Raw genomic sequence first — 19857 nt, 5'->3', positions numbered from 1 at the left:
CGCCCTGTGTCTTCCAGGACCGAGCATAAAATTCTATTAACCTACAAAGCATTACCGTATATATACTCGTATATTCTTGTGTATAAGTCAATCATAAAATCAGACCCTGACTTACACGCCCATTCAAAAATGAGACAATTTTTTTTTCTTCTCATCTTCTTGCTTCCTCCAATCTCACACCAGTTTCTCAAGTTTTGTTGCAGCAGCGCAGTTACCAATTTCTTTCGCCACTTCAACAACTTTTAATTTAAAACCAGCTTCATATTTTCTTTTGATAAAATGTTCCATCATAGATAAGGGATGCTCTTATGATAAAGGTGTATGACGGTGTGAGATACACAAAACAGTGCAAATGTCGCTTTGGAATTGTTCGGGTATTACCGTGTGGTCACGTAGACACAATACTTAGGGGGAAAAAAAAAAAAGGCAGTGTGCTCCGTGGGGACTCTCCGGTGGGTGTTAGCATATCGTAATCTCTTGGACCAATAGTGTGAGTTTTCCGCATACGACTTATACAACCGACATTATAAAATACCAGAAATTGTACAGTAAAATCAAGTCCTGACTTATCTGTGGGAGAACTTAAACATGAGTATGTACGGTAAATGGCCTCACACCGGACTACATCAGTGACCTTCTCCATCACTATGCTTCTGTTTGCCCACTATGGTCTTGAGATTCTGGCATTCTTGTTGTGCCCCACACTAACCTGCACTCTATGGGTGACAAGGCCTTCTCCCGGACTTTGGAACAACCTCCCTACATTAATTAGATCAACTGACTTAATTCATTCTTTTAAAAAACAACTTCAAACTGATCTCTTCAGTTTAACCCAACATTCTGCCCCCTCTTTCAGTCTTCAGCTCTCTGTCCAGATGCTCAGTATAATTTGTGTGTGTGTTATATCACAAATGTTATTTGCTAGGTTTTTCATTTAGTATTTTACTCTGTTTTTTGTCTTTTATTACGTTTAATGCTTTGTGTATCCTGTATCTGCCTGTTTTAGTGTTCTATTCCCGGAAACATTTGTATCCAATGTTACATAAACCTGCTGTTTCTTTCTGAGACTCTGAAGTGCCTTGAGGATGGGAAAGGTGCTATATGAATAAAATGTATTATTATTATTCTTACTCAGCTTTACAGGCTTGACTAATGTCTATTTCAAAACAACTTACATTCAAAACCCCTAATCAGTATTTTCTGATCCAAATTTCTGGTTGTATATTTTAAAAGCAAACAGTTCCTCTACAGCTCTGCAGTTCATGCTTTCCAGCAGTTTGCAACACTGGTGAAAGTAGTGCTCAGTCTGATGATGCCATATTGAAAAGTTGTTCCCATCAATCTGTACTGTCCCATAAAATGTCTTGTTTTTAAGATATGTATTTACATCAAGTAGAATCAAATGTTTTCAGTGTGTAATTGTATTCAATGGCAGCATTCTATTGTTCAGACATACCTTTTTTTTTTTTTTTTTTTTTAAAAAAAAAAAAAGCACCCTACATATTCACAAATAAATATAAAGAATTATTTTCTTATATATCTTAATTTTTGATATAGAAAAAAATTAATTGGTGCTTTTAAGCATAAAGACCATATACTGTATACTAATATTCTTGAAGATGACATGGTGTTTGCTGAATACAATACAACCATTCAACAGTTCAAACAAATTAAAGCCACAGTTGCACCAACTTACTATTAACACTATGTTTTTACCACATTGCATTTTTGACATGATCAGAGCTGTTTCTCCCCCTCCCTGTCTCATGACTAAGCTTTCACACTCTCAGCAGCACTCTATGGAGGACACCTACCAGGCTGTTATTTTTGAAATTGAAACAGGAAAGTACAAGTAGACTGCTTGAACTGCAAGTCAGTAATTACACTTCAGAGGAAAATGTTGAATTTAGTAATTAAAGCTGGAATTTTGCCAAGCTATGAAACTTAAAAAAAATAAATACAATCGACATTGAATGATTTCACAGCTTTGTCCTGTAATAATATTTTCTACCCTTTCAGATTGTGAGCTAAAATTAGATGAGTGAGTTATTTTTCCCCACCCGCAAGAAGAAATGTATTATGCTCAAACAAAAACTTTACAAAACTTTGCTTTTAGGCTCCAAGACAGCTTCTCGGAAAGTCTCTAGATATGTCCTCTGCTTTCTACAGGAACTTATCCTTTCTGTGTTACATTCATCAGACTAGCATGTTTTGATTGTTCATTCTTCTTTGTTAACATACAGACGGGTTTATCTATGTGTTTTTCTCTTTCAGGAAAACCAACTCCACCAACAACCATAAGGATAAGAATCTGCGCCAGAGGAACACCAATTAGTGGGCTTTAGGCATGGTAGGTAAACTGCTGGGGTGAGCAAGCAGTGAGGCTTGCATTGAACTCAGTGAAAAACAACCTTGGGCTTTTTTTTTTTTTTTTTAAGCATGGGAATAAGGCACAAAGAAGCCATAAATGCTTATAGGGGTTGATTACATGTAATTGCAAAACAGCAGTAGTTTTCTACGCAGAACATGAGGATATCAGTAGCTTGTACTGCTTGTTTCACAAGTCAGAACACACTTAGGATATGGCAGAGGCTTTTCTTGAAATATGGTGGCCAGACAGCCAACAAAAAGAAAGTACACAACATAGAAATACAAGGATTCAAAATTGATATGTCCCTTCAGCTTTGACATTTTCTTTAAATCATGGAATAGTATACATATAAGTTGTATATCTAAACATTTGTATTCCTACCACAGGCACTTAAACGAAGGATAAAAGAATGCAAGCACATCATAGCACTGGATTGTGAGGCACGCTTTCTATCTAAAGAAACCAACAAAGAACAAACTAGCTGGCTTATGAATGCCTTACATGGTCTCAAGTAAACCTGCAAGAAGTGCCGATTCTTTTTGATGACCTTATGCAGGATATTATGCTTTGTGTGCTTCTGTTATTTCTGGGACACTATTCTGTTTTATTTGTATATTCTGACACTGCATGCAATACTAGCGCCTCCTGTACAATGCGGAAATATGATACTCCTCTTATTTTCCAGTGGTTCTACATCCAAAAGGAGATTGTTTGTACTTAATTTTATTGAAACTTGAACTTGCAAGTCCTGATCGCTGACCTCCATTCATATAGGCATCCAGCAGTACATCCACACAGTGCTGGAGCTGCTCCTTTCCACTCAAGGGCTTGATCTGTCTAGAAGTCTCTTGCAAATAAATTAAAGTGTAAAATAAGAATTTAAATAAACTACAGTCTTCTGAGGAACACAATGCAGCTGTTTAGTGCATTTCTCTGTATATAGTTCTTTTTCATAGCAGATTTTGAAACAATTGTCTGTTGTCTTGTCACAATGATGTGCTAAAAATCTGGTCTCTGATTCTTCTTGTAAATTTGATTTTATAATATACATTCCTTTTATTTTGTCACATTTCGTGTACTGTATAGCATGGCAATATCCTATGCAATATTTACTAATGAGTACTATTTTTAATCTTTTCCAAATGTTCTTGTCTTGTTCTCAATTTAAAGCTTTAATGTTGTGAACTGCTGCCATTGTAAAGCACTGCTATTGATGCATGAACATTCTGATTCTTTGTGTGTTGCAGTGAAGTTGGGACCAGCGGGGGCTGGGCTCAGGCTGCTTTATGCCACGTGGAACTAATAATTTTTGAAAATAAAAATCTCCACAGAAGTACTTTTTTTTTTTTTTTCTTTGCCTGTTTTTTTTAAGTTACTTGTTCCAAGTACACACAAGTCATTTTCTTTGAGAACCTAACATGTAAATGAATATGCCAAATTAGGAGATATACTAGAGACATTGAGCAAAATTAAATGGGTGGGAATGAATATCAATAGGGTTATACATCACCTGCACACCTCTGTGCATTTTGCCGTAAATGTCCACTATCTGCCCTTGAAAACATTTTACATTCTGCTGAGGACATCTTACAACAAAAAGCTGAAGCAGAGTCAGTCGTGTACTATTTTCTGCAATTCACTTTCTACCTGCTCCACGAATGCTGGGAAGCGGTGGTCCAATAGACACAGACGAAGGAAAGCCCCTAGGTCTTCTGCTTGCAGTGTGGAATGCTGGTAGGCCAATGGAAGTGACAATTTCACCCCTTCTAGGAAAGACTTCAAAACAGAAAAGCTGATTAGCTGGTTGTGCAGCACCAAGACAACAGCATCAATCTGTGTTACATAGCATCCTTCACACAGTTCACTATCTCAAGACATTTTTACAATGCAAACAACCATTCAATTCAAAGTTTCAAGCATGTTGTTATCGAACAAGGAGCAAGTAAGCAACTCTTTCTATGTGCTGCCACCAACAATCCAACTGGCTTACAAATAAGATTGTCACAATACCAAAATTTCAAACTTTGATAATGATTCTAAACATTGAAATCAATACAGTGGAACCTTGGTTCATGACCATAATTCGTTCCAAAACTCTGGTCGTGAACCGAAGCAATTTCCCCCATAGGATTGTATGTAAATACAATTAATCCGTTCCAGACCATACGAACTGTATGTAAATATATATATTTTTTAAGTTTTTAAGCACAAATATAGTTAAACCATAGAATGCACAGCGTAATAGTAAACTAAATGTAAAAACATTGAATAACACTGAGAAAACCTTGAACAACAGAGAAAACTAACACTTAGTTAAACCATAGAATGCACAGCGTAATAGTAAACTAAATGTAAAAACATTGAATAACACTGAGAAAACCTTGAACAACAGAGAAAACTAACACTGCAATAGTTTGCGCTATAGTGCTACCAACCGCTGGCTAAAAACATTTTTTTTAAAATGAGTTTTAAGCACAGGGAAAAAAATGAACATTTGAAAAAATCCGTAATTTAACAAACCACCAAGAAAAGTAACATTGCAACAATGCACGCTACGAACCGATCGCTGTAACAGAAGTGAAAACAAAATCAAGCCCAGTGCATTCTTTAACTGCCTTCCTACCTTATGTGTCCAGCTCTCTCTCTCGCGCGGCCTGTGTGTGTCGCGCTCTTGCTCGCTGCACAGGAAATGCACAGGGAGAGACTGAACATGTACAAACCGAAAGGGAAACTGGCTTGTTCGTATACCGAGTGTGTGGTCTTGAACCGAGGGAAAAGTTTGGCACAAACGGATTTGTATGTGTACCAAGACGTTCGTGAACCGAGGTTCCACTGTACTATTTTCAATACCCAAAACAGTATATCGTGTAACTCAATAAAAAAAAAAAATCAATTTAAATAAATTGCAATTCTGTGTCATTAAAAGCTTTACATTAATGAAAATAGTGAGAAGTCAAGCAAAATGACACCTTTTATTGGCTAACTAAGAAGATTACAATTACATTCTGCCTGAACAAGGGGCCCGAGTTGCCTCCAAAGCTGGCATATTGTAATCTTTTTAGTTCACCAATAACAGGTGTCATTTTGCTTGACTTCTCACTACATTCATAATGGCTAACATGGTATAACACCCTAGTACTACATTAATGAAAACAAATAGAATTTGTAATAATTAAAATGTACATACTGTAAGCAGTGCAATCATTTGTAAATGCTAAGAGTAAAGTTCTGTACACAATAACAGGTAAAGAAGTTTAAATCCAGTGAACAGGTTTTCAGCATTGATGAAAAAAAATACTGTCTCTGAGGTAGTACAATGAAATGTTACAAATGCCATTAAATCTTAACTGAATAAGTATTGCAATCTTCTGTAAAGGTTGGGAGCATGCACTGATCTTACAGCGTGTTGCACCCACCACACCACAAACCTCCCAGATTGGGACCAAAGTGCAGCCATCCAATGGATGACACCTGAGCACCACACTTGACAATTGGAGGTTGGTGGCAGGATTGGTACTCCAGCCACCTTAAAAAACCTCAGTTTTCATTGTAAGTTGGGGAACCTGCTTGCAGGACAATCTTTTGTGAACAATTGTCCTGAAAAGTAACATAAACAGAACACAAACACATTTAAAGGCTTTGCATAAATTCAAATGGTGCACATTGCATTTCTGTTTAAATAAACTATGATGTCCTTGTAATCTCCACCTTTTTTGCAAGAAACGCTAGCATGTCAACATTCACTACCGTAAGGCTACTGCATGCTTCTGTTGGGCTGCAAATGGGCATTGACATACTAAGTACAAATTCTGAAACTCTTTGTATTGACTAGCATGTTGGTTCTTTAAATGTCCATCCATTACGTTAACCAGCTTTTTCACCACAGGCTCACTAAATGGAACTTTATCCTGGAGGTTGGACAGAAGGAAGCAACCAAGTATGGGGCACCAGTTAATTAAAGGCATACTCACACACATACAGCATATCACTCAAAAGACAGAGAAAGAGAAGGCAAAGGCTCCAGTGAGAACCTGGAGGTGTAAACATTACCTATGTGATGTACTTAAATGAAATGCAGCTACCAAAACTGGCAGCTAGGGACTTCTACCAATACTGACAGATTGAGAGACATTTGCAAACTTCCACATTTTAATCCCTCCTTTTTCATAATATCAGAGTGTCACAGATGCTTTAAGAATAGGCCACCAAAGTGGGGAAAAAAAAATCCGGAACATGGTTCAATCGGACACAGACCACTCGGACTCAGATCTCTCTGAAAGATGACCAACAGTCAGTTACACAACTGCTGGATGTAATAACTGCCCATAACCTTTCACAGATGGTTATGGCACAGAAATGACTCAAAAAGGTTTCTCTGCCATCAATGAAATACAAGGCAGTCTCACTGCAGTGGTTTAAAGAATAATAAAAAAAAAGAGTAGACAATAAAGGACTGGAAAACATCTTCGGATTTGAAAGAATACTGGTTTGTGCCAATTTGTGCTAAGGGAAGGATAAAAAATATATAAAAAGTATAGTTTGGTGATATAGTACAATGAGCAACTTTCTGTTAGGGGTACACCCTTAATATTGTGGCAACTCAGTACAGAGTACCAAGTTATTTTAAAATGCAAATCCTTGCATTTGTGAAGTACTGTACAACAGGAGAGGCAAGTCTGAGAGAGACAGAGAGAGTGCATGTCTGGTATTGCAAAAGAAACCCCTTTGTAGTTAATAGCCTCTTTGGCCACTGGACCGAAGGGTTTCGCCTTTAGTGCAATGGCAGAGAAAGTGGCTATGTAGTCCAGCAGCACAAGTTTGAGCTCCAACCTGTCAGGGAGGGCGACAGGCTAAAAGAAGGGCATATCACTTGAGGATTCCCGAGCAGAGATGTAAATATGAGCATAGTGTCCAAACTCCACACCATGACTGGGCCACTGAGTTAACCCAAATGCCTGTGGAGGCTGTAATTCCAAAATATTGGAAAGCACAGTGTTAAACAACTGCCACCCTAATCTGCAGTTCAACATGAATCCACTTTCACCCAAGTATTTTGATTTTTAAAACGTGCTAATATTAGCTAAACACACAGATTTTTCTAAAGCCAATATGAACTATTCCACTCGTAGGGTTTCAGTAGCAATGTGTGCTTATAGGCATCAGTGCACAAGTACAGCATGCGGTGACACCATTCAGCTTGATATTTGGGTAAGACAGTAACACAAAGCATATGATGTAGCAAGACAAGTACTGGTCATGAGAATAGAATCTTGACCTTTTCCTGTGATTTTCTAAAATGTATTATGCATTATATTTTTGGCATTCTTTTTTGCTAATATAGAACCATAAACAATTGTTTTGCTCTCTTTTGTTAATAGTTTTATATCAAGCTCAAGCTGATAAAAACTAGGCACATATTTTTAGAAAACCACAGTATATTATTTGTAAAAAGGACTGATATGTAAAAATAAAGCATTTCATTGCACTGACTGTGGAAACAACTTTGTTCAGTTTCTTACAAAGGAGGAATACAAGTCTCAAGTAATTAATAAGTATAACGGAGTGATTCACATTACGTAATTGTTACAATGCCTTGTGATGGACTAGCACCCTATCCAGGGATTGTTCCTGCCTTGCACTGAATACTTGCTGGTATAGGCTCCAGGGTCCCCAAGACCTTGCTCTGAATAAGTTTTGGAAGATGGATGGATGGATAATCGTTACTATGTTCTACAAATGGATGAGTACGGAGAGCAAAGATTTACCATTTTCTTCACTCCTGGGGCCTCATTTATAAAACTTTGTGTGGATTCAATCATGAAAATATGTACACGCCAAAAAACAGGAAAATGCATACACCAAATTTTTTTATAAAATTGATTTATAAAACCTGCCATCTGCACATTTCTACGCAATTTACCCTTTATAACTCACAATCACCTTGTAAATGTGTGTATGTGAACATGCCTCAAATGGCTCCTGAAACATCCATATATAGAGTGTGCTAATCAACTTCATACATATGTATTAACAATACTGCAGAACTGCACAGGCTGGCAGAGCATCCTCCTGACACATCAAGACACTGACACCTGCATTGAAGAGTATCTGGTTGCACTTCGCAACTGAGAATGCAAGATCATGCATGGCATTATAGCACCTTTCTTTTGCATTCTGGGGGTCAAAGAAATGTACAAGGTGTAGGTAGCCATGATCATCTAGAACATGTAATGACATGATTTATGTTACAATGAACAGAATAGGCCCTATGAAAAACTGTGGGTTCAGCTAGTTAACTTTCGAATAAGCCTGCCACCATGTACCGTACCATCACATTTGTCAAAGCTATTTTGTCTCAAAATAAATTAATCAAAGGTTGACTCAGGACACTGAGCTATGATGTTTGCCAGTTTCATCTTGGCATTACACATGATTTGTGTGTTAATAGAATGTCAGTGCTCATTTAACAAAAGCACCTTCATTCTCACTAGATGCCCATATTGCAATATAATTGCAATAAATTGCTCTGAATCATTTGGAGAACCAAACACTGCTGCAAATTTCTTTTTTATGTTGGCAACACCCACACCACACAAAAACTGAAAGTAGTGCCTCTCTGTTAGGTTGATGGCTTCCACCACAGCAAACATGACGGAGTGAAGCTTGGCTGAGGTATTCCTGACCTGTCGCCAGTTCCCTGAGAAGTGACAACAGGTAGCCAATATAAACTGATGAATAACTAAACATTCTTCACTGTAAATACACAGCACTGGCCCACTTAAGAGGAAACTAAAATAGAGCTCACTTCTGAGGTGTAATATGTTTGTCATGTCAAAGCACATTATAAGAATAGCTTGGTGACATGAATTATTAAGTGTGCAAATTGTCATTTAGATGGTTTCGCTGGATTTCCCTGCTTGAGGAAGGGTTTCGTAATTTCCCAATTTCTCTGAAAAATCATACACAAATGGGGCAAAATTGCCATAAACATACACATGTTCCCCTGTCCAGTTTTCTTTTCTAAATCCTGACGTTTGCGTGGGAAGTTACATACACTCATTTTGAGCCTCTTTTTATGTGTACACAACATTTAAAAATGAAGTTCCAGGTCAATATCCAAGTCAAGCTTGGTTTCTTCATTAGTGTTTATCAAAGGCAAAGTTGTGCTACGGTTAGTCCTGGCAGCAGCAAGGTAAACAGATATGGGTTAAAAACACCAAATTAAACACATGTTTAGAAACAGAAGAAACAATACTAAAATACTCTGTTTGCATCCCACTAGGCTGTCTGACAGATGATCGGAAACATCCCTTTAAATTCTATTGCATCTTTAATTCTAAAATCTGCTGGCTAAAGCCTGACAACAAATAATTACAACAAAAAATAGAAGTTATACCTGTGCCAGACACCGAATGGGCAGCCTTCCCTGCAGGTCCTTTTCCTCTGATCCAGTTATAACCTCTTCAGCATTTTGCATCTGCTGGAAACAAGTGTGTGCATATTGCCAAACAGAAAAGAATGTGGCAGGAGGTTTGTCAGCAGCAAAGTTTCTCACCTTGGTGTTAACACCCATATCCATATATTGTTGCAACCTGAAGCAAACATCCCTGCTGAACTCCACAGCCTCCTGAAGATTAGCTCCATCAAGCTGTACGCGAAACATGCGACGCTCATTCTATGAACAGATTTTAAAAAATAAAAACACTCACTAGCAGCAAAAACAAACAGCTTATCATTCCAATTTCCAGGCAAAAAATACACTCAGAAGGATGGAAGGTTTCAAGGAAAAGGTCAATGAAGTCAGAAAAGTCAAAACAAATGCATGTTGCTGACAGTTCAAAAGATCTATGTGCAGTTTTGAGAATGAGGAGCGATCAGCAGTGAAAAGTGAACATAAATCCACTTCTCAATCTTCAGCTCTGTTCATGCTGTATTTGTGCACCAAGGTGACAAATTAATTGAGTGAAGAGAGGAGACAATCTGCGTACCTTAATTTTCACAGAGAACAGGAGATGGTCAGACTTTGGCATCACTTTCAGGAAGCAAGGAGCATCAATCAGTGAAAATCCTTCCTGCAACATAAAACAGAAACTATTACACAAGCTAAGCAGCAGATGGAGCCAGAGCTTCAAAAGGTGTAGCCTGGCATAAAGAAGAGCATGTTATATCAAACTCATACTGTTAACACAAAAAGGTATCACACCCATCCCAAGTATCAATGTTAAAAACAAAAGACAGCAGCATTTTCCATTACTCTATTATGTCTTTATCGAAGCAGCCTTTTGAAGAAAACATGTATGAACACTACTCTGTATTTTTTTTCATGTGTAAGAAGTGCCTCTATTCTCAAAGCAAAGCTCTACCCAAATATCCTGCTATAGATTAAAACAAACATGGTTTTGTTCCATAAATGCTAAGTAAATGTTGCTGTTACTGCAAGCAACATGCATCAGTACATCTTGGCAAGTCACTAAGCATCTCACACCTCATTATTCTCAGCATTCACAATTTGGATCAATAGAGTGCCTGGGTTTTAGCTATTACTCTTTTATTTCTGAAGATAGAAAGTCTTCTTTAAGCATAGATTTGTACAAGAAGTGCATCTATCAGAGCCACAGGGGTGAAGGGAATTTAAATTGATATGATAAGCAAGCACAGCAAGGTTGCAGCAGGAGACAATGTAATGTTAGATGGGGAGAGGTACTTTAATCTAGCCCATTGCCTGTTTGCTGCTACTCGTCACCTTTCAAAGTACAGAAAGCTCTAATCATGTGACTATTGCAATACACTCCCATTAACAATGTTGGTTTAAATGGACAGGTGTAAAACTGGGTTTGTGCAAATGGCTCCTCGGCACCAACATGAGCTATACAGTATGATCTCTACCACTACTCCTCTAGATCTATATATACAGGGGTTAGTAAGGACAGACACCTCTGCTACACATTTCATCCTGGTTAAGAAGAGTACAAGATGAGTAGATTACAACTCAAGACAGTGCAGGGGAAACCACAAAACTTTAGACTTTTGCTTAATGAGGCATTGTGTGGAGAGCACAGTAATGACATTCCCCACACAAGACAATATATATAAATAAAGACTAAAAAAAAGAGCAACATCTAAAGAACCTAATGGATGGAAGATATGACAGATGTTTCAATAACAGTATAAAGTTGGACACATCTACATGAGGGGCAGGTGTATTTCTTACGCAAATAAGCTGTTACATGAAGACAGACATTACGCTATTTGAAATTCATACTTTTTAACTTGTAGGATTACTACAACTAAAGCAACTGCATCTTAAAGCTCTCAGGAAGCTCACCAATAGAGTATGTCCCTGACATACAAGGAAATGCCCAGACTGGACTATAGTTAGTGATAGTGCTCCAAGGTCATCACTTGATTCAATCATCTGAAAAAAAGACAAAAAAAAAATTGTCAAGTAGGCAAGGGAACTGTAAAGAGCAACTTTTTAACACATTTTCATGGTGAAACAGTCCAAGTCTGCACATCACCCAGCTCCCAACAGGTCTAGAATTGTAATGACCAATTATTTCTGTTTTCTTGCAATAGCCGTGATTCAAAACTCTACAACTAGGAAGCAGAATTCAGAGAGAACTTATGAAGTCTAAAACAAAGTGTTTAATACGGTTTTCAAAAAAATTTGAATTAACAAAATCCATAAACTTAAGAGTTAGCTCTATACTCTATCATAATTACATAACCTAACCTCTTGTTGGCCTGTACTTTTTCCATATTTTATTTTTTATTAAACACTTTAGTATAGGTACTGCAAAAATTATTCATTTACTCTTATGTAACAAGACCTTAACAAAGGTCATAATCCACATTAATTTGATAAAATCTAAAGCTGGCACAGTGCAAGCAAGTGTGGTGGCTGACTACACTTCCTCACAGGCTAAAATGCTATCCAGAGTTATTAAGATGCCTTTACCCAAAGCTGCCAGGATGGGCTCCAGCTCAAGACAACCTCGAAATATGTATGTTCGGATAGTAGATGGATGGAGGACATTTATACTTATACGACAATATAAATATTTTTAATAATTTTCATTGTTTTTTATTATCTGTGTAAATCTGTGTTCAGTTTATGAAGATATCTTACTGTTCTATTTTTGCAGTCTGGCAAAATAAAAAAGCTTATTTCTCCTTTCAAAGGATTAGCACACAAGCCTTCTAAATTGCAAATTAATTTCATTTGAAATCAGTCTAAATATATGAAAATATGCACATATTAACTGTATGAAAGTTAATGGATTTGCAAATATACTCCCATCATACTTACTTTAATGACTTTGAATTTTGTTATTAGAGAAAAAGATCTTGTCACTCCAAGACATAAACTTACGGAAGCCAAACTTTAAATGAGTTCTCAGGGCTCCAGCCTGATGCTGCTTGTTAGGGACACCGAAGTTGTGCAGATTCACTTGGATGCTATCAGAAGGTTACTATGACCAACCGCACAAGCGGGACTCTTTACCCTCTTGTACCCCTTCTCTAGAATTCTCTCTTAAGCTCTTTTAAGGTCAGCAGTAACATAGTTGTTTGTAGATTCTGAAGTTTGCTGAAGTTTGTTAGTTATTGAAACAGAATAGCATCTTCCTACAGCACCAGACAGGGTAAACACTTTCATTCACTCACCTATAGACTTTAAAGCCTATCCTCTGTAACCATGATAGCATCCATTTTTAAATGATTACATTGATAATGAATGTATTAGCAAAATCAGTGAATCACTGACACATTTTTTTCATGATGAGACGAATTAACTTTCAAATGCAACAACAATAATGGAATTACAGTCTAGTGAATCCACAGCAGGGCAGGAATAACAATGAAATGTTTTTGGAACGCCAAGATGGCACACTGTTTTGGTATGTCTGGATTACTACTGACACTTTATAGTACAGCCAAGTTACATTTTGCTCTAAAAGACTGAATCATTAACTATGCCATGCTAATTAAAAAGTCTGCAGATGCATCTGTTTACTAAGCACACAAAGACAGCAACAATTGCAATACAACTGCCCCATCAATGTCATTAATATGTTACAATGAAACCTTAGTTTTGTTTTCTATATTATAAATACAACATACTTCCAATTAAACATTTTTATAATTTCTCTGTATTTCTCTTACAAAAATATTAGAATTAGCTGCTCCCATTGTGTTAAAAGTCACCAATTAAAATTACAATGGCATACTGGAATGGTATTTTAAAAAATAATGACATATACAGTACTGTCCAGCATGTTAAGATGCATCATTTTGCTGATCATTACATCTTGCCTGAAGAAGGGGCCTGAGTTGCCTCGAAAGCTTGCATATTGTAATCTTTTTAGTTAGCCAATAAAAGGTGTCATTTTGCTTGGCTTTTCTCTACATTCATAATGGCTAACACGGTACAACACCCTAGTACTGTAGAAAGTGATAAAACACTTCTGCCCTTGCGCACAAAACACTTTTAACCAATCAGCACATTCTAAACATCCAACGTGACAGTGTGAAGTTTCACTGCTTGTGACTTTTTACAAATGCTTAATTTCATTGTTTGAGTATTTTTTGTTAATCATTGTATTCTACCAGTTCTGGCCTACTGTTCTGCCTGCTTGTCGGCATCGCCACGATTTGGGAATCACACCTGCTGCAAGAAAAGCAGGTCTGCATTTTCAAAGAGATATGTGCTAACATTTTTTATGCGGCACTATTTAGGACTTGACTCATTGTTCACAGTACACACACCCTATAATGAAACACTGCACGCTAAAACTCAAACTCAGTGCACTGAAACATATCGTATACTGAAATACGAGGAGGGGACCCAAAAATAACCGGAATTTTGTTGTTGTTAGGTTGGTACTTGTAATACGTGGTTGGGCCGCTAGGGCGATCTAGTTACACTCCTCACAAGTCAGTCTGCCAAGTGCCATCAGTCTGAAAGGTTGTGCTTGTGTTCAGTGAATTTTTTTGTAAAAGTAGTTTTGTGCAAGCGTCGTTTTTTTTACGATGGCCGATTATCGTGAGCAACGCGCGGCAGTGAAATTTTGTTTTCTTCTTGAAAAAAGTGTTGCAGAAACTATTGTTATTGAAACGGTATGACAACCCTGAACTACCCACCCTACTCACCGGATTTAGCTCCGTGTGATTTCTTTTTGTTCCCTCGGATGAAAAAAGACTTGAAAGGAAGGCGTTTTGCTGACATCGAAGAGGTAAAACAAGAAACGACCAGAGCATTAATGGGCATTACTTCAGACGAATTTAAAAAATGTTTCAAACAATGGAACAAACGGTTAGATAAGTGTATTTCTGCCAATGGAGAGTACTTTGAAGGAGACTAATTGTAGTTTGTACAGAAAATTAAATTAAACACGTTTTAAAAATATTTCCGGTTATTTTTGGGTCCCCCCTTGTACATACACCCAATAAGCATATTCACTGGACATCACTGGACGTTTATTGAATTTACTGTAAATGACTTGTGATGTGCTTAAGATGTCTTAACCTGCAGGAACTGACAATCAAGTAAGCAATACACTTTTGAATTTGAATTTGTGTAATGTGCTTTAAGTTTTTTTTTCAGAAAGTCATCTTGAGAGTAGTGTATTGTACTCATGAAAATTATTGATGTTCTGACCAACACCTCATAATCTTTTTTCCTTATCTTTTAGCAGATCGGCTTGATGACATTTTCATGATATTCTTTGCTAAGTGCATCTGAAGAGGTTTTTGCTTAAGCTTGTGCCTCCTGCTTGTCTTTTGTTGCACAGTTAAAATGTATGTTTAAACATATCCTTCTCAGTCTTTGAATTACTACATTCATTTTCTTTATGTTATGGTATTTTTAAAGCACATCATCTGTGTTCACGGCTTATGAGAAAATGTAAAGTTTTGTGAAACGCTTATAATAGACATTGTGCATTTCACCAAAACCTTTAAAAGAAATCTCCTTTTTTGGATGAATAACAGTTTTTAGCTTTAGTTTAGAATATGTTATGTTTCAACATACAGTGGAATTAATAAACTTGCAAAACTTTACATTGCCTGCATTTTCAATTGGATTTTGGATAAAAAAAGGAGATATATTATATATTACTAACATGGAAATGCAGAATTTTCTGAAGACATTTGCATCAGCAGTATAGAGCTAACTGAACTCTTTGAGTGAAGAAAACATTCCACAATTGTTAATGTACCACTGGTGCAAACAACAGGCAACAAGTCAATGGATAGACTCATAGTACATAAGAATTAGAAATGAATGCCCAATGGATTCCAGACACTGTTGTGGATATAGCATCTCTCCATGGAACTTCAAAAAAATGACTTATATTAAACAGAAACTGCCCGATTTTCCTCATCTCGTACCCTCCATCATGCTGGAAAAAATATTGCTCAATTTCGAGGAATTAGACACCATTTCCGCATTATATAAAATTTTATTAGAGTCCCTTCCTTTCAAAGATCCAAGAGGACATTGGGAAAAAGATCTCTTAATTAATATATCAGAAAAGAAGTGGAGAGTAGCACTGCAGAGAATTCACTCGAGCTCCATATGCGCAAAGCATAGAATTATTCAACTAAAAATTATATATCGAGCTCATCTGTCTCGCTTAAAACTGTCCAAAATGTTTCCAGGGCAAGATCCAACCTGCGAACGCTGCAACCAAGCTCCTGCCTCACTGGGTCACATGTTTTGGGCCTGCACCAAACTAAGATCATTTTGACCCAAACTTTTTAAGTGCCTTTCAGACAGCCTTGGTATCACAATCCCTCCTAACCCAACAGCTGTGTTCAGTGTTCTTCCAGATGGACTTGAAGTGGAGAAGGACAAGCAAACTGTGACTGCATTCACTACACTTTTGGCACGCAGACTTACTTTGTTAAATTGGAAGAATCCTAACTCTCCTCTGATAAGTCAGTGGGAAACCGATGTTTTATATTATTTGTTATTTGATTATTGTTGTGTTCTGTGTACTATTGTTCTGTTCTGTGTACTGCATTGTATTGTATTGACCCCCTTCTTTTGACACCCACTGCACGCCCAACCTACCTGGAAAGGGGTCTCTCTTTGAATTGCCTTTCCCAAGGTTTTTTTTGGGAGTTTTTCCTTGTCTTCTTAGAGAGTCAAGGCTGGGGGGCTGTCAAGAGTCAGGGCCTGTTAAAGCCCATTGCGGCACTTCCTGTGCTGTGTGATTTTGAGCTATACAAAAATAAACTGTATTGTATATTATTTGAAATTGGAAAAAATCTAATTCTCTGTTAGAGGATTTGTACAGATTTTTTTCAAAACCTGGCAGGATCTAATCAATAATATTTTAGAATAAGAAGAAATAATTATTTCCGCATTTCTTTATTTATATATTTTCCTTTTTTTTTTTTTTTTGTTTATTTTTGCCCTATTAAAAAGCCCTAAGCAATCTCCTTTGGCCATGCTCTCCTTCTCATGGGTGGGGGTTGATTTGTCTTCAATTCTTTTTTGTATTAATTGATCTATTTGTATGGAATGATTACAATAAAATTAATAAATAAAATTTAAAAAAAAATACTTATAATACACATGCATGAGCTTAACTGATAAATCTAAATGACACAGCATAAATGACCAAAAACTTAAGTTGGGAAAATTAATTTTAAAATAATTCATTTTCATTTATCATTTAGTTTTAGAAATTCAAAAAAAAATCCTAACTTATAAAAAAAATCTGCCAAACTGTTAAGTAATATGATTGCTTTTAAAGACCTCTGCACTGAAAAACAGTGAGAGCTCACTATAATCAGTTGAATTAATATTGATGTGTCATTTACTATTTCAAGCAAAGCAGGACACAAAGAACCGACAGAAGTTAGTAATTAATAATAAAAATATACATATATATAATATATACATATATTAAATTTTTATACCCTCCCAGTCCCCCCAATTGCCCAAGGTGTCATAACACAACCCTGTAAACTTCTATTAAAAGAATTTCATATGACGCAGATATACTTGGAGGGCCATACAGCTTCCACTTGTCCAACTGTCAGGCCACAATCCTCACCGACGTCCTGTCAACTTAAGTATCCAAGTCTGGGTTACATAAATGGTCATCCTTTACATTATACTCATCGCCATCTCTAGGTCTTGAGCAGCTTTCTCTTAATGCTATAAATTATACTTTGGGGTACCTATACAAAACTCCATCCTACTGGATTTCTATATGAATTCTATAACATTAAGGCAAACCACTTTAGTGTACTTCAATGTACTTTTTTAATTTTTTTTTTTTTACGAATAACACTCTTAACTGAATTCTACTGTCCGTCACCCTGCACTTTATAAAGTTCTCGCTCCATAGACACGACGCACATGCCTCCCTAAAACACCACTGCCAATCGATTTCAAACGTAACCTGTCCCACATCCGTTTCAAATGGGATTCAGTGTCTCATAAACCTGCGCTATCTACCCGACATGAAAATTTACGTATCACGTTAAAGCTGCTGATCCTTCCAGTCTTACGTGGACCGAGACGTTGCGGAGACCACCGCCGGAGGAGCCCTGCAGCAATCACCCCGTCATGTGCGCCATCTCCACGTCAAGCGACGAATGTACAGGCATGTCTAAGAAGCCACTTAGCACTTTTGTCCGCCTTCCCAACTCTTTCTTTTTTAAGGACAATCATTATAAATTGTACGCATCATACGTGCACTGTCAACTTTATAACACGTCTGTTGGCAAACCCTGTGCTACAAGACAGCCATTCAACACCAGTGAAACGTACTGAATGGATCCAATGAATTGATACCAGCGACGCTATTGTCTGCTGTGTGTATATTAACAACGGGCAAAGAAATGACAAATAAAAAGTACACGTAGCCAAGCTACGTCCCCACCTTCCACGACTTCTCTCCTGCCTGCCCAGGTAGCCAGCGTCCGTAGCTCTTCAGTCGCCAACACTGGCTTGCCAAAGGCAGCTCCGCCACAATGCCACCCTCCGCCATCACGCCCGCTCAAAACGCGCGGAAGACGCTCGCCTCATCCACTTACTTCGCGCGCCTTTTCTTTTGGCACTAAAAGGCGGGTTGATGTCACACGCGTGCGCACATGGGCGGGCTGCAGTGCGACTGCGTAGTTGGTCAGAGGCGCACTGAGTCGGGCGATGGCGGGCGCTGATGGGGCTCCTGTTCAGAAAATTGACTTTGATTTAATGGAGAACTATTTTGGTGTTGTGTGCATGGACCGCGAATCACCCACAAGCAATACGATCGTGCGGTGTTGCTGTGATTATATGGAGCAATGCATTCATGCGAAAGTTAGCACAACATGGCAGCACTCCTATTCTCATTCTCAAACCTTAATAGTCCACTCAAGTAGTGTCGTAATAGCGCTGGACCAACTCACACGATTAAAATACTGCTGATAATAAAAGTTTTCATATTTGCTGTGGTGAACAGCGTTTTGTAATATGTCCGTTTAATATTTCTGTATTTTTTCGTCTTCAGGGTAAATACCTTCTTGAATCAAACAGTTCCATAGTGCCTTCTGTGTTTCATTTTGAAGCCAAAGCATCCATAGTGGCGTCTCTGCTGCTTTCTGTGGATTAAACACACACAAGAATATGAACTCAAGGCATCAAAATGACAAAGCATCACATTGTCCTACGTTATGGCAGCACATGTGTTTGGCAACCTGCAGCACTTCAAATGAGATGACTACGAGACGACGAGATGAGATGCCTGTCAAAACTGAGCAAGTTCATGGTAACAAGAAAGTGTTCACAGAATAATTCTGAAGGAATTCCTCCACAGAAATATACAGCCCTCGTCAAGTTTTGATACCTTCACTCTGGGCTGCTTGTCAAGTGTACTTCTTACATCGCTAAAGTTGATTTCTGGAAGTGATATTGTGTTTCCGTCTCAACAACTGCATGAAATGTGTATGTCATTCAAATGTGCAGTTGTGTTACAACATGTGAAAGCATAGCTGTGACTGACTGATTGCTTTTTTCATGTTGGACAGGTGGCACAGCTGGCACATTGAGGTTTGTGCAATGAGCTCCCCTTCTTTTCCTCTTAGGCATGCCATGGTGACTTCATTATGCTGCTTAGTGATAGGGCCTGTCTGGTTTGGGCAACCCCTGTGTGAGTGACACTCCAAGTTTAAGAAGTCATTGAGGGTCCCCAGCTCTGAGGGTCATTGTAACTTTCATCTGTAACCGTTATACGCAACAACTCCGAGGCCTGCCACACTACACCATGCTTATATTATAGTGCATGCAAAGCTACCTGCAACATGCCAACTTTATGTACGCATGGGTCAGCTCTTTTGTGTTTCTGTTCCTGTACTTATGCGCATACTGAGTCAACATTTGTGAAATGAATATGCTGTGTTCAAGCATGAACCTTAACAAAGGTGTCCTGTGCCTTGTGGAGCCTCAAGGATGTTTCTTGAGCGCCTCTCTGTACATTTCGGCTTGTCTT

At 37.8% G+C, this 19857-nt stretch overlaps 2 protein-coding genes across 3 annotated transcripts in view; one reads left to right on the top strand and one right to left on the bottom strand.

Annotated features, from left to right (window-relative positions):
• The window catches only part of nptnb (neuroplastin b), a 45911-nt gene extending 42204 nt beyond the window's left edge, over window positions 1–3707 (top strand). For both annotated transcript variants that reach the window (XM_051920197.1, XM_028823340.2), the window contains 2 exons: window positions 2275–2350; window positions 2758–3707. In XM_051920197.1, the coding sequence (XP_051776157.1) occupies window positions 2275–2335 (61 nt within the window). In that variant the 3' untranslated portion in view covers window positions 2336–2350; window positions 2758–3707. The remainder of the gene's footprint in view (window positions 1–2274; window positions 2351–2757) is intronic.
• Window positions 3708–3850: 143 nt separating this feature from the next.
• On the bottom strand, window positions 3851–18436 carry rec114 (REC114 meiotic recombination protein). The gene is made up of 6 exons (XM_028823341.2): window positions 18271–18436; window positions 11697–11786; window positions 10360–10443; window positions 9927–10046; window positions 9768–9848; window positions 3851–4147 (listed from the first exon to the last, which is right to left on the bottom strand). The coding sequence occupies exons 1-6, from the start codon at window positions 18376–18378 to the stop codon at window positions 3983–3985; spliced, it is 648 nt and encodes a 215-aa protein (XP_028679174.1). The 5' UTR covers window positions 18379–18436; the 3' UTR covers window positions 3851–3982.
• Between the last annotated feature and the right edge of the window lie 1421 nt (window positions 18437–19857).

Source organism: Erpetoichthys calabaricus, chromosome 17 (genome assembly GCF_900747795.2).
Source record: "Erpetoichthys calabaricus chromosome 17, fErpCal1.3, whole genome shotgun sequence".
Classification (NCBI taxonomy): Eukaryota; Metazoa; Chordata; class Cladistia; order Polypteriformes; family Polypteridae; genus Erpetoichthys; species Erpetoichthys calabaricus.
Note: the sequence above shows the minus strand (reverse complement) of the source record. Positions and strands in the feature narration are given on the sequence as shown.